General features: G+C 43.8%; 1 protein-coding gene across 5 annotated transcripts in view; it reads right to left on the reverse strand.

Moving 5' to 3' along the window:
• Positions 1-420: 420 nt before the first annotated feature.
• Positions 421-13,888, reverse strand: part of ATF3 (activating transcription factor 3) — a 37,217-nt gene continuing 23,749 nt past the window's right edge. For 3 of the 5 annotated variants that reach the window (XM_083605639.1, XM_083605637.1, XM_083605638.1), the window contains exons 2-4: positions 5,550-5,793; positions 5,001-5,105; positions 421-4,889 (exon numbers count right to left, since the gene is read on the reverse strand). In XM_083605639.1, coding sequence (XP_083461765.1) covers positions 4,692-4,889; positions 5,001-5,105; positions 5,550-5,789 — 543 coding nt within the window. In that variant the 5' untranslated portion in view covers positions 5,790-5,793 and the 3' untranslated portion in view covers positions 421-4,691. Of the gene's footprint in view, positions 4,890-5,000; positions 5,106-5,549; positions 7,874-7,916; positions 10,253-13,888 lie in introns of those variants that run through there. The other 2 variants (XR_014545864.1, XM_083605640.1) reach the window with 2 other exon arrangements.

The following is a 13,888-nucleotide window of genomic DNA, read 5'->3' on the forward strand; positions in this document are numbered from 1 at the left end:
AAGCAGCTTTGGTAATGCTTATGATTTCTCCAGAGAGCCCCAATCTCCAGCAGAGCAGAACAAATTGCAAATGGATGCTAGGATTCTACGGACTTTGTATGTACAAACCCAGGATAGTTGGGCAGATGGCTTGTTTGGTTCAGGTATAAGGAACACCTTGCAGCAATATGGCAGGTGAAAGCAACAGCAGATCAGGAAAGGGACAATTGCAGTAATTCAGAGGGAACTGATGACATGATATTGGCATTCGCAATGGCATGGGGTTGAGGGTCATGCAGTGAATATGGAGACCAGGCAGCCTACTGTAGTTAGGACACATTTAAGAACACTACCTGGGGAGGTGTTTTTTTGGGGGTGGGGGGTTGAGTGAGCATCAATCCTTCAAATAAGGTGAAGTAAGTCACACAGGAACAAAAAACACACATGTATTAGTCTTTTTTTATTAAAGTATCAAAACATAAAACTTAATAGAAAACAAATTGCTTCTACTGCATTATTAAATGTTCAGAATAAAACAGATACATAAATCCATGCAGTTCTTTCATTCAACAATTCTCCCACTTGGCTTGGAAGCCAGCATCCAACCTGGCCTGGAAGGAGTTTGCCTGTGCCCTGAAGAACAGGAAGGAGCTCAGCTACTGCTGCTGGCTGCCACTGCAGACAGGCGACGTTTAGGCAGCTGAACTCCTTCCTGCCACAGTGCTATCAGAGTGCCAGTCCCCCAGAAGTCCAGCAATGCAACTCTCAAGCAATGCAAACAGATATATAGGATGTATACTATTGGTATAATCTTGAGGTATGTGCACTGCACACTTACCCACATACGCAACCACACACACACAACCACACACGAGGAAGCAGCCACAGCTGAACCAAGATTATCTTTGAAAAAGTAGCAGTGCCATTGTAAACATTTGGCATGCTCGCTAAAGTCATTTGTGTTTCAACCGAAGCAGCAGCAGCAGCAGCAGCAGCAGCAGCAAGACGCCTGCGTCATTTTAAATAGGCTGTAGAACTGCAATATTAAAACACCTCTCAAAAGGGAAAACATTAATTCTGCGTTGAGAGTTAACAAAGACTCTATGTATGAGAACATCATACATGCAACAGAGTCCATTCTTTTATTATCATTTGCTGAATTGCTTTTGGAAACACGTTAAATACATAGACAAAGCAGGGGGCCTTTGATACAGCACAGGTGATGGGCAGGGACCGTCTCTGGCTAATGTTGGCAGCTCCTCATACAAGCCTAGGGTGTAGATCCCAAGAAGCCCTTCCATGTATGAAAAGTTCATTTGTTCATGGAAGGTCTAGTTGCTACAGAAGGGATAGGGAACCTGTATCTCCCTAGGTATTAACTCACAGCATCCCTGACCATTGGCTGAACTGGCCAGGGAGCTGGTAGGAATTGTGACAACATCTGGAGGGCCACAGGTTCCCCATCCCGGCACTAGCGCATACCAAAGCAAAACCAGATCCAAATATGCTCTTTTGCTTGCAGAGCGGGAAAACAGCCTGACTGTTAGAGGGTGCATTCACATTGCTACCTAAGACTGCAGTGATGTCTTTCCAGCACTCTCCCCACGACCACCCTACCCCCAGCTGTTCACATCAGCACGGCTTCATTGTTTCTGTTTGTGTACATGCCAGGGGTTGATTGTGGTGGGGGTGCCTTTACCCCATGCAAAGGTGTTCACCCCTTGGCCAGAGACAAATTCGGAAAGCCTTAAGGATTCCACTTGGTGTGAAGCTGGTTTGAGCAACAGAACATCAGACGGCAGCATTTCACAAAAAAGTGCAGGGGACATGTGCATTTGGGATAATGCTCTGTGAACATGGATTAAAAACCCAGCACTAAGCACACGCAGGAAATGGGAGTGTGAACACAGCCATAGTTTTCTTCGTTCTTTGGATCTGGCCTGCAATATCCCACAATCAACAGCACCGTATCACTTTTAGGCAGCAACATCATTAGATATTGAAGACGACCAAGTACTGTCTATATTCATAATTACAGGAACCCAATCAATTTCCCCCCCAATAAGGTTCTTGATAGCAGAATTGCACATAGTTAACATAGTAAATAAACTCTCTTCCCCCCTCCCTCCCTCTTCCCACGCATCCCTCCCCAACCCAGTACATTGCATGGTCAACGCAGAGGCCTTGTGGGGGGGGGGGGTGTTCCTGCTGTCCAACATGACTTGAGGAAAAGCTCACAAACAGCAAAGTGAATTTACTCTGCAGGAAGAAAAATCACACTCTGATGAGACAGAATTTGGCCCGCTTCCTTCCATTTTTTGTTACATGAAATATACATTTGAAACACAGCATTGGACATTATAATATATCCAAATTGCTGAAAGTGTATTAAGTACTTCTGTTGCAGAATGTAAAAAACAGAGAGATAAAACAGGCAGCAGGCTCAAGTATACCAGCCACAGATTGACAGGAAAAACCTATGCATGTCTCTACTCGGAAGTCCCATTGCATTCAATGAGCCTTACTCCCAGCTAAGTGTGTACTATATAGGATTATAGCCTTTGAAAACTATTGTTCTGAGGTATGATGTTTATGTGGGTGTGTTTTAACACTGGACAATGGTGGATGAAGGATTTTATCCTGCAAATGCCTTTATCTACTGCATTGAGTACACAATTAAATTTAGATCCCAGCAGACTAAAAATAGAAATAATACTTCATAACAGAACTGCAAAGTGTTTGGGCAAAAATAAGGATTTTTCACCCAAATCTGCATACAGAAATCTGATTTGCAAAATTAAAGTTCCTATTCTTGTGACTCAGGTTCCTAAATTCAGTGTTTGAATACTGAGTGGGGTTTGTCTCAGAGAGTGAAGTGAGCTCTTTTTTTTGGTAAGGTGTTTGTTATTATAGTAAAAAGTTAGAGTTTAACTAAAGCATCTACCTCACAATCTGTGCACTACTTAGGCATATCAGTGATAAATAAAAGGTGATTGAGGAGTCCAGAGATCCTCATAGAAGGAGGGGTGAGAAATGCCAACAGGGGACAAATGGCTTATTGAACAGGAAGGGGCACCTGAAATTAACTCCCCCAGCTACCAAAACGATCTGCACTGTTGGAGTTAATAGCATGAGTACAGGGTGCTTGAGCATTGCTCACACTAGACTTGGGGTTTCTACCCCAGATACCCAGAGTACCATTCTGTGTAAATGGTATGACAATCAGATGAGTAATCTATGCAAAAAGCCTTACAGGGAACAAAGGATGGACCACAACTCAAGTTGCAGAGCACATGCTTTGAATGTATGAGAGTCCCACACCCGACTCTTCGTCTCTCCACTTAAACAAGGATGACAAGTAGCAGAGTCTGGGGTCTTTGAAGAAGCTCTACCAGTCAGAAGACATGGCACCAGACAAGATGAATCAAAGCTATGAAACTCTGTAGAGTGGCTTTGTCTCTTCCAACCCTGGATTACTCTGCTTGAGAACTTTAATGATCATACTTATATAGGTGCAAGTTCTACTATCCATGCAAGGTGCTGTGGGTTGAGACACAGCAACGGGTTCAAGGTCACCCAGTAAGCTTCAGGTATCAATGTGGACCAACACTCTAACCACAAGCTGTCTGCATGACGACAGGGGAAGCTGCACCTCCAAGCCTGCTATTCAGCTGTTGACAGACCTACCTGGCTACTTTTAAGTCTCTTTTCCTAGTACAGCTGCAATTGTCATGGGACAGTTTTGCAAATACATGCAGTTAATGCCTCCACAATCATTCCTTTGTGCAACTTGAGAACCACCAGAATTTCTTGCTCAGAAAAAAAAAAAAAGGTGGTGCCCAGGAAAGATTTGCAAGTTCTGGATTCATGAGGCCCACAAATCAAGAGAGGAGGATTAATTTAACATCTATGTCGATCGTGTCACTGTTTTGTATGTTATGAAGTCCTTCCGAATACTGTACATGATGTGACTCATAAAGTGGATTCTCAAAGGGGAATTCCCCTTTCTTCAAACAAGCCAAGGGAAGGGGTAATGTTCCAGCTTGATACATTCAGACTTTTTTCTATCTTTTTTACAGAAGCTGATGCCTGTCATATCACCCACAAATCACCCCCAATGTGAGTCATCAAAAAACCCACAGAAAGGCTTCCGTGAAAACAACAATACAAAGAGAGCGTAAAGCTCGGTTTAAAAAACATTGCACTAGGATATAGAAACACAGTAATTCCCGTTATATCGCAATGCCTTTCGGAATTGAAAGCAGCATTCTGGAAGTTGCCAACCTCTTTCTTTTGAAAGTACAAAGCAAAAGAAACAAACGAAACGAACAGCCCACACTATCTAACATTTCCTACCCCAATCGAGGACAGATGGGGAGGGTCCATTCAGCTTGGCTGTCCATAAGATGTGCATTACGGCAAGTCCTAGTGTTCTGCTCAAGTGCAAGTACCACATGCCATCAGGGGTTTAGCAAGTCTGTAGCTGTACGGATTCTAGGAACAGCAAGTATGGCAGATACTAAAACCTGAATCACAGCTAAGCTAGCGCAAGTCTTTTCTTCTTAGCAATGTCATCTCCTCTGCCTTCTCTCGACCAATGGGAGACCACAAATACCAAGATACCTTCTCTATGGCTTCTGGCTTGGGGTGATGTGCTGGGGTGTAATTTTTTGGTGTCAGAGGCATGCCCTAAGGGCACCTAGCATTGTCACTTAGCCTTGCAAGGTTCCTTCTTTTATCTGCTGAATGAAGAGGTTCCTTTCGTCCTCCGGCGTCCTCCCGTTCTGGGCCCGGACGATGCAGGTGGGCCTGTGCAGATTAAGCATGTAGATCAAATGCTGCTTCTCGTTCTTCAGCTCCTCAATCTGAGCCTTCAGTTCTGCATTGATGGTTTCCAGCTTCTCCGATTCCTAGCCACAGGAAAAGAGGGTAAATATAAAAGCGGAAGTTCTGAACCATTCTTCTGTTAAACGCACACCTCCTCTTTCGCATCTTCTGTGCCCAGATAGCATCCGACTTACCTTCTGCAGACATTCCGTCTTCTCCTTCTTTTTGTTTCGACACTTGGCTGCTGCAATCTTGTTCCTTTCCCTCCGTCGCCTTTTCCTTTCATCTTCAGGTGCACACTAGAGCAAGATTCAGAGAGAGAGAGAGGTTAAATGGTTGACTTTGGGCACATCCAGATGAGGTATCAATATTGCAAGTGTGCCAAGTTTATGCTTATTTATTTATCAGCATCTCCCCCAAGTGTACCACGGAGCTATGACCCAAGTGCACATGATTCAGAAGTGCATGCAGTGCGCACCAAGGCTCCAGCTTGGCACTCACGCAGTTGCAGCCTTTCACAAAGCCACTTTCATTCAAATACACACAGATCATTGTCTGTGATGGGAGGTATTAGTGCAGACTAGTGCCTTATGTATAATACAGTTTTCCTATTGGAAAGTTCATTGAACAATTATCTACTGGTTTTAGTTTCTTTCCCCCCTTGCTTTCTGTTTTTGTTCTTGTTTAAATAGAACACCATTACTGAATGTGAAAGCAAAACAAGCAATTAAAAAAAGGAGCACCTCTGCTTTCAAAACAGACATTTCCCCAGGTCTGTCCGAAACCATGACTGTGTCCAGCGTGGAGGACATCCTGTGCGACAGGCACTTGTTCTGGATGGCAAATCTCAATTCTTCTTTCACCAGCGGAGTTAGATTTGTGAAGTCTTCAAAACCCAGGGACACCGAAGGAGACAGGCACGGGACAATGGCAGTGGCGCTGACTTCCGAAGCAGACACCTGGCCAGGGTGTTGGAGCATCATTTTGCTGAAAAAGAAGAACAAGAATGACTCTTTCTGAATTTATCAGGACTATATATATGTGTGTGTGTGTGTGTCAGGTGATTGTTTAACTCTCAACTAAGACCTGATTTAGAAAATATGACTTTTGCATGTGGAATAATTCCTGAAACTCTGGGCCGTGACCCGTAATTATATATTGATAGAATGGTTGCACATGAATTGTATCCAAGTAAGTCCTACTCAGAGTAGGTCTGTTGAAATCAATGGGCTTAAGTCAGTCATGCCCATGTGATCATTTCAATGGATCTGCTCTAGGTACAACTTAGTTGGATATATATATATCTTAGTTCAATATACAGTACACATGTTTATTTAATCCTGACATTTCTATCTTGCCCTTCCTGTAAGGAGCTCCAGGAAGCATACATGGCTCCCCCTCCCTGTCTTAACCTCACAACAACCCTATGAAGTAGACTAGGCTGAGAGAAGAGAAGTGGTCCAATGTCACCCAGTAACCACAGAGCCTTGGGCTTGCCGATCAGAAGGTCAGCGGTTCGAATCCCTGCAACGGGGTGAGCTCCCGTTGCTCAGTCTCAGCTCCTGCCCACCTAGCAGTTCGAAAGCACGCCAGAGTGCAAATAGATAAATAGGTACCACTCTGGCGGGAAGGTAAACAGCGTTTCCATGCGCTGCTCTGGTTCACCAGAAGCGGCTTAGTCATGCTGGCCACATGACCCGGAAGCTGTACGCCGGCTTCCTCAGCCAATAAAGTGAGATGAGTGCCGCAACCCCAGAGTCGGCCACAACTGGACCTACTGGTCAGGGGTTCCTTTACCTTTACCTTTAAGTTTCATGACTGAGTGGGGCTTTGAACCCTGGTCTCCCAGGCCCTAGGAGACTCTAACCAGTACACCACATTGGTGCTGTCTCTCCATACACACACACACACACACACACACACACACACACACACTCACACACACACACACACACATTACACAAAGCACGCTTGATAAACAACTTAAATGCAACTATAAACCGACAATATAACTCAATAGGAAGCAATTCAAAACTAACATTGCCAGGTTTTTTGTACCATTTGGTATAATACTGCCACATACTGGCAGCTGGGTGAGCAACTTCTAACCAAACAGGAAATGTGAGAGGCAATATATAAGTTATATAAGTTACATGGGATTTTGTGCAATAATTGCACCACAAGTTGAACTGGGTCACTTGTGCTGATTAATTAATCTCCCAGTCTTATGTTTAGACTGGCAGGGATTCGCCCAGTGTTTGTGCAGTTTAGGTGTGTCAGATACACTAAATCAGTGCACCCAGTGCTCAAGAAATCTCTCGCCTGCAATGTGGCTCATTTGCACATGCAGCTGCACATATATCCAGCCATAGGAATCTATCACAGGAGTCATCCTGAGAAGCTCCATTTTATTAGAGGAAGCAATAAAACGCTGCAAAATCTTATTACCAGCAAAATCTATCACAATTAGCTTCATAATACATAAGCCAATTACTGCCTCTGGGCATTTGTGTACATAAATGAAGCCATCATGCTGTCAAACTAGATTTGATCTATGCAGTATCCATCGTAATTATAGCTTCAGGGAATAGTTGGAGTTCATTATGGTCTCCCACGCCAGTGGAAGTTGCACCCTTTTGCACTGGCAGTAGATAAGTGTGCTTAAGGAAAAAAATAAGATTTGAAGGCACAGCCTCAAGCGGCGAAAGAGGACATACTGCCACTGCTGCTACCTACAAACACATTTCTTCATCCTGCACCGCAACAAGGCAGGAATATTGTCACAGTTCAATGACACGTTCCAATCAGGCAAGAGCACTTGAGGAGAGTGCAGCGCAGGGCTGATCTGGGGAGAAGCTCAAGGGCCAGACAGACTGCTCTGAAGCATCGCATTCAGACCTCAGGCCACAGGTTCTCCAGACCTGATACAGATAGTTAAGTTTGTTGGTCCCACACATGTTTCCCACAGGCATCTGGTTGGCCACTGTGAGAACAGGATTCTGGACTAGATGGGCCATTGACCACACCCAGGAGGCTCTTCTTACATTTTGCTACTTGTATGTAGGCACTGTTTGCATGCATTGGAAATACTCCCAACCATGGCAAAATGCATGCATTTCAGCCATCTACGTAAGGGTTTTATTTTTATTTCAACACAGAAGTAAGGATTTTATGATGTGCAAAGTGAATCCTAGGCATACCCCCTCCAAAAAAGCAACAGCAGTAGAAAACCAAAGTTTCTTGACCTCCTGATTATGAGGGCGAAGATTTCCTGGAATTGTTTGTTATTTCCATAGACCTTGAGAAACTTATGTAATTCTGCAGAAATCCCCCTGGCCATGGTGAGTCACACCTCAGAAATGCTGATCTCCTTCAGTCCTCCATAGAGGTAGAAGATAACTCCAATCAAACCAAGACAGCAAAAGGGCCTTCAGTTTCTAGGTTATCCTTCTGTTTTCAGCTCAGAAGACGGTAATGAAAAGTCTATCAAAGCGGTAAATTAACAAAAGTGGTGTGCCTTAACTGACGTCTTTAATTGATTATAGAGATTGCTTAATTCTTCACAGATTAATCTACCCATTTCCCAGTCATATCTTAATAAGCAGGTCTATGAACTTGTTTTCTAAAAACAAAAACCAGAATGCCAAGATTTTTTTACAATGCCAGTGTTCTGGGTAATTATATGCAGAGTGGGGGGTACACAGAGTCCCCATTTATAGGCTATAAATTATAGCTATGTTTAATAGGCACTTCATGCCAATTCTTGGAGCCCCATTCATTATGTTGGCACTACTGTTGGCATCAACACAAAATTCTGAGGATTTGGGGAATGGCCAAGGTTTCGTTGCACCAGTCCCCTGGCAGAGAAACAGCTGAGAATGCTGGCAGTAACGTGGGACTCCGGAGAGAATTGCTACAGCTTTCCAAAAACCATACTGCTATTAATGTACATTCTCAGCTGTGTTTCAGACAGAATCCTGCAAAGAGGTCTAGGCTGACGGACTCGTCCAAAGATAATGCAACGAGTTCCATACCTGAGAAAGCAGGAACCAGAATCTGGGTTTCGCACAAATTCCCTCCCGTCCCAATGTCTCTCTACTAAATATTATTTGCTGCTGTAGTTTCTGTTTGATGAGCCGTCACGTACAGTCCATCGAACACAGTAGTGCCTGGTGCCCATGTTGACCAATAGGGCAGAAGGCAAGGAGAAAAACAGTAGGGGGAGCCAGGTTACAACAACAGGCAGAGCCAACTAATTCCATTGTCACCATCCTCTTCCTTGCTGAATTTTGCAAGAGCAATACTAAGACTTAAGGAGTAGGAAGCTGACAGGTGCCGTACATAGGAAGTCAGGTAAGTGGGGTTTGCCTCCACCGATGTAACTATGTGGGTCCCAAGCTCAAGGAATGGAGGATGCCTTGTTTGTTAAAGTCACTTGAACACAAAGAACACCTCACATCCAGCAACTGGGCCTCTCTTAAGAGCTGATGCAAGACGATTGCAAGGTCTTTATGTATTCATCTTGTGATCATTCAGTGACACACAGAGGCAGACTGAAACATTCTACAGCCAGATGGAGCCAAATAAAAACATTTCACAGCCAATGTATGCAGTACTGAGCACTGCATTTCCAAATGATTAAAAAGGCAAGATCTGATGGCCTCTCCCCATGAGGTGTTCACATATCAAAGGCTCCCCATTTCTTTGTCAACAATTCTGCCTTTTAAACAGGGTGACAGCTAAGCGCAAAACAAAATCAGCTCTATCACACAACTTAAATGTCAGGAGCTGCCTTATATCAAAGAAGAATAAGAACTGTAGAGTTGGAAGGGACATTATGGGTCACCTAGCCCCCCCCCCCGAAATGCATATATTTAGCATTTAAATAATGAGTGTTTTATCCTGAATTTCAAAAGACAAGTCATTGGTCCATTTAGTTCAGTATTATCTACTCTTCCTCGACAAGTGGAGGTCTTTGCTACCCCCACCCCAAGACCTACAACCAGATATATTTTCTTTTAATCTGAGGGCACTTCCACATAGCAGTTTATTGTAGACGAGATCCTGCACACAAGCTTTGTGCAACAGCCACATAACGTCCTACTCATACAAAATGCCAGTGTATGTTATTTTCTCAATTAATCCAGATTTTCCTCTCCTTCAGAAAATACGATGAGTTTAAAAAAAAACACCACATAAACAGTAAATGTAGGGCTGCTGGATATAGGGATATAGGACGGCATTTTGACGAGAATGCCATCACGTGGACTCTGCGGAAAATGTGTGTGCATTAGCAGCATCAAGTCCGCAATAAAGGCTACATGCACAGCATTCACTTAATGTACAATAATTATAGCCCATTGCCCACCCCAAGAATTCTGGGAAGTATAGTTTTTCCCCACACTTTCCAGCACCCAGAACAAACTACTATTCCCAGAATTCTTTGTGGGTGCTTTAAATTGCTACCCTGGGCTCCTTCAGGAAAGTGAAATACAGATTCAATAAATACAACTTAAGTATATGATGTGTACACAATCCAAGCTACCCAGAGATACTAGAGATTGACTCTGAGACCTTTAAAATATGAGGGATCTGCTCTACTGTATCACTGAGCAAAGGCCACCTGCCAGGGCCGGCCCACCCATGAGGCAAGGTGAGGCAACTGCCTCAGGCAGCAGGATCCACAAGGGCAGCAGATCCTGAGGTAGATCTTTATTCCCCATCTTGTTCCTGAGGTAGATCTTCACTCACACCTTCTTCCCTGAGAAGGAGGGGGTGCCATTTTGTAATTCGCCTCAGGGGCCAAAATGTCTTGAGCAGGTCCTGCCACCCACACCCTATATTTCATGTGGTTCTTCTCTGCATGTTGATCCTTGCTGTGCAACCCTCCGCTGTTCATAGCTTTATTCTAAGCAGCAGGAGAGATTTCAAAAGCTTCCGAGTTCTTTCAACCTGTGCCAATTTGCCCACGCATTGTATAAAAGAAGGGTATTCCTGCCGAGATCCTTCAGAGGCCCGCCCACTTTAAAAAAATGATTGCTGCACACATGCAGGCATCCGTAGGCAAAATAAACACAAGCTATTGTACACCTCCCTGCTTTCTCGGGATTTGTGTTTTAGAACTACCATCAGATAATCCAAGGCTATGGGGCACCCTCTACCTTTAAGGCACATTCGAAACACATTCGTTCCCTCAGAGAATTTTGGGCACTGTAGTTTACCCAACACAGTTACAATTTCCAGCAACCCTTAACAAACTACATTGCCCAGAGTTCTTTGAGGCAGTGTGTACGCAGCCTTATATACTAGTAGCAGACTCCTTCTCCAAGTGTGAAATCTTATAGAAGGAGGAGGAGGAGGAGTTTGGATTTGATATCCCACTTTATCACTACCCGAAGGAGTCTCAAAGCGGCTAACATTCTCCTTTCCCTTCCTCCCCCACAACAAACACTCTGTGAGGTGAGTGGGGCTGAGAGACTTCAAAGAAGTGTGACTGGCCCAAGGTCACCCAGCAGCTGCATGTGGAGGAGCAGAGACGCGAACCCGGTTCCCCAGATTACAAGTCTACCGCTCTTAACCACTACACCACACTGGCTCTCCAAAATGGCACCATCCTCTCACATGGAGAAGGTAGCAATAGCCTGAGGGGAACCCCAAGATTTGCGACAGAAGCACACACATTTTTTTTAGGAAGGGGGGAGGCGAACAGCCCAATGAGGACTCGGCCTGCTCAGTGGCTACAGAATGTTTGCTGGCTGTTGGAGTTGAGGTGGCAGGGAATGGAATACAGTATCCTTGAGAAGGGCAAGTCTGGATGGAAAACTGAATAGGAGCGTTCTGTACAGCCAGGTTGCAATTCTCTGTTGTGTCATAGTTTCCTGTTCATAGCCAGATTTCTGATTCTAATCCCCGAAACCATTTACTCTCAAAGGCTTCTGCTAAAACAAATGACACATCAAAGATCATGAGGGGAGATCCACACAGTACATTTAAAGTGCATTTACCATGCCTGGTGTCCCCACAAAGAATCCTGGGAGCTGTAGTTTGTTAAGGGTGTGCTAAGTGTGGCTCTGTGAGAAGGAAACTACATTTCCCAGTATTCTCTGGGTGCAGTTGTGTGCTTTAAATGTGCACTGAATATCTGTTAGAAGTATGGTGTGGGTCTTTAAAAAACTGGGTCACTTTCAGCTAACTTGGTTGACATTAAAAGATTCGCCTTCACATTAAAAATAGAACAAGGCACACTGACCTGATGCTTCACATGCCTTTCATTTCAGATATTCTCAGAAACCAAAAGTCTTCATTTTATTTTTGACTGATACATTTGCTTCCCCACACACCCTGAATATTTTCCCCATCTTGCTGATGCAGTAACCTGTTAACCATAGAAGTTAATCTCCCACAGCTTCAAAAGCAATTAAAGTCCAGAAGCACCCTGAACCGAACTTGACCTTTTAAGATTTTTGGCATTGCAGTTTGGCCACATATATCTGCTGCTTTCGAAATGGCCAGCTGTTAATAGGATGAAGAAAATCAATAAGGCACCAGAAACTGCTCGCGGTCGCCACTTTTTGTGTGTGGTGTCCTCACAAAGCCCTTGCTTAGACGGCAAGTTGGACAGAAGTATTTGCCATTTTTGCTCACCATCAACCTTATTCAATGCAAAAAGTGTTTCAGAAATTTACATTGATACTCAGCACTCGTAATCCCTTTGTGTGGTTTCTCAGCCATCATCAACATTTCACTTTTCAGTTGTTTTGGATCAGTGGTTCCCTAACTTTTCCCACAAAGAACTGCTTGAAATCGTCTGAGGGTCTTGGTGGACCACTTAATGATTACTCTCTCTCTCTCTCTGGTAGGATTTGTAATGTGCTGTGGTAAATGCTGGACAGTTTTTAATTGTATTTTTATTGCTTCCATTATTTCTTATTATTAAATTTGTATACCGCACTATACCCACAGGTCTCCTACACATTGTATTGTATTGCAATTTGAGTTTTGCAGAATGAAAGCCATAGAAAATCAGTTAAAAATCAAGATGAATGTTTAATAGGATGAACTTCAGCCACAAATCCACAGACACACCACAGACCACCAGAATGAAGCTTATGGGCCACTGGTGGTCCACAGACTGCAGTTTGGAAGTCTTTGCCTTGAACTACAACTCTTAGCAGCCCCAGCTGAGCAAGCTGGGGCTGGTGGGAATTGTAGTTCCAAATAGCTCAAGGGGACCAGGCTGGCAAAGGCTGCCCTATATCCTTATCACAGATAAATTCGTAAATGCTTTGAATAATCCTAGCTGCATGCTTACTTAAGAGTAGCCCACTTGAATCCAATGGGACTTGCTTCTGAGTAAAAGTGCTTAGGAGGCTATAGCACAGCGAATTTATGCTGTGGGAAATAAAAGTAAGCCTAGAAACCTAGGTACACTTAACTAGGAATTACACACTTATGAGGGAGTAAGTCACATTGAACGCAGTGGAGTTCTGTTGCACTTCGAAGGGTGCACCTGTGCAAGCTTTCTTCTGAGTAAGTTAAGCTGAACTCAGTGGGACTTTCTCCATTTATTTGTTCATTAAATAATTTCTGTATTGCTGTATCGGGGCAGTGTACATGAAAACATAAAGCACTATTTAAAGAATAAAAATTCAGAAATTCCTTAAGGTGACTGGCTAATCAAAAATAAAAATTTAGCAGCTGCAAAGGCTCTTGTTGGCACACAAAAAATGTCTCCAAGAGATGCATGAAAGTCAAAAGTGAGGGTGGGTGCCTGTCAAATATCTACCACAGCACAAGTATTCCACAGCACAAGACCAGCGAAGCTAAATGCCCGACTTCTAGCTGAGGCTGGTCAATCCTCTAACACTGGGGGCTTCCAAATTAAGCAGAAGTAGGACTGGGCTTCATGGTGCCAATGCTACAGACCTCCTTTGGGAGTAAACTCCATATAACTTGCTGAGACTTACTTCCAAGTAAACATGCACAGGCTGCAGCAAGTCCTGCATTCACCCAGCTTCATGCAAATAAACCACGAAAATGTTAACGTTCTGCCTCTATCTGCATGAAGATTACTTCATCTGGA

Source organism: Podarcis filfolensis (genome assembly GCF_964270895.1).
Source record: "Podarcis filfolensis genome assembly, chromosome: 3".
NCBI lineage: Eukaryota > Metazoa > Chordata > Lepidosauria > Squamata > Lacertidae > Podarcis > Podarcis filfolensis.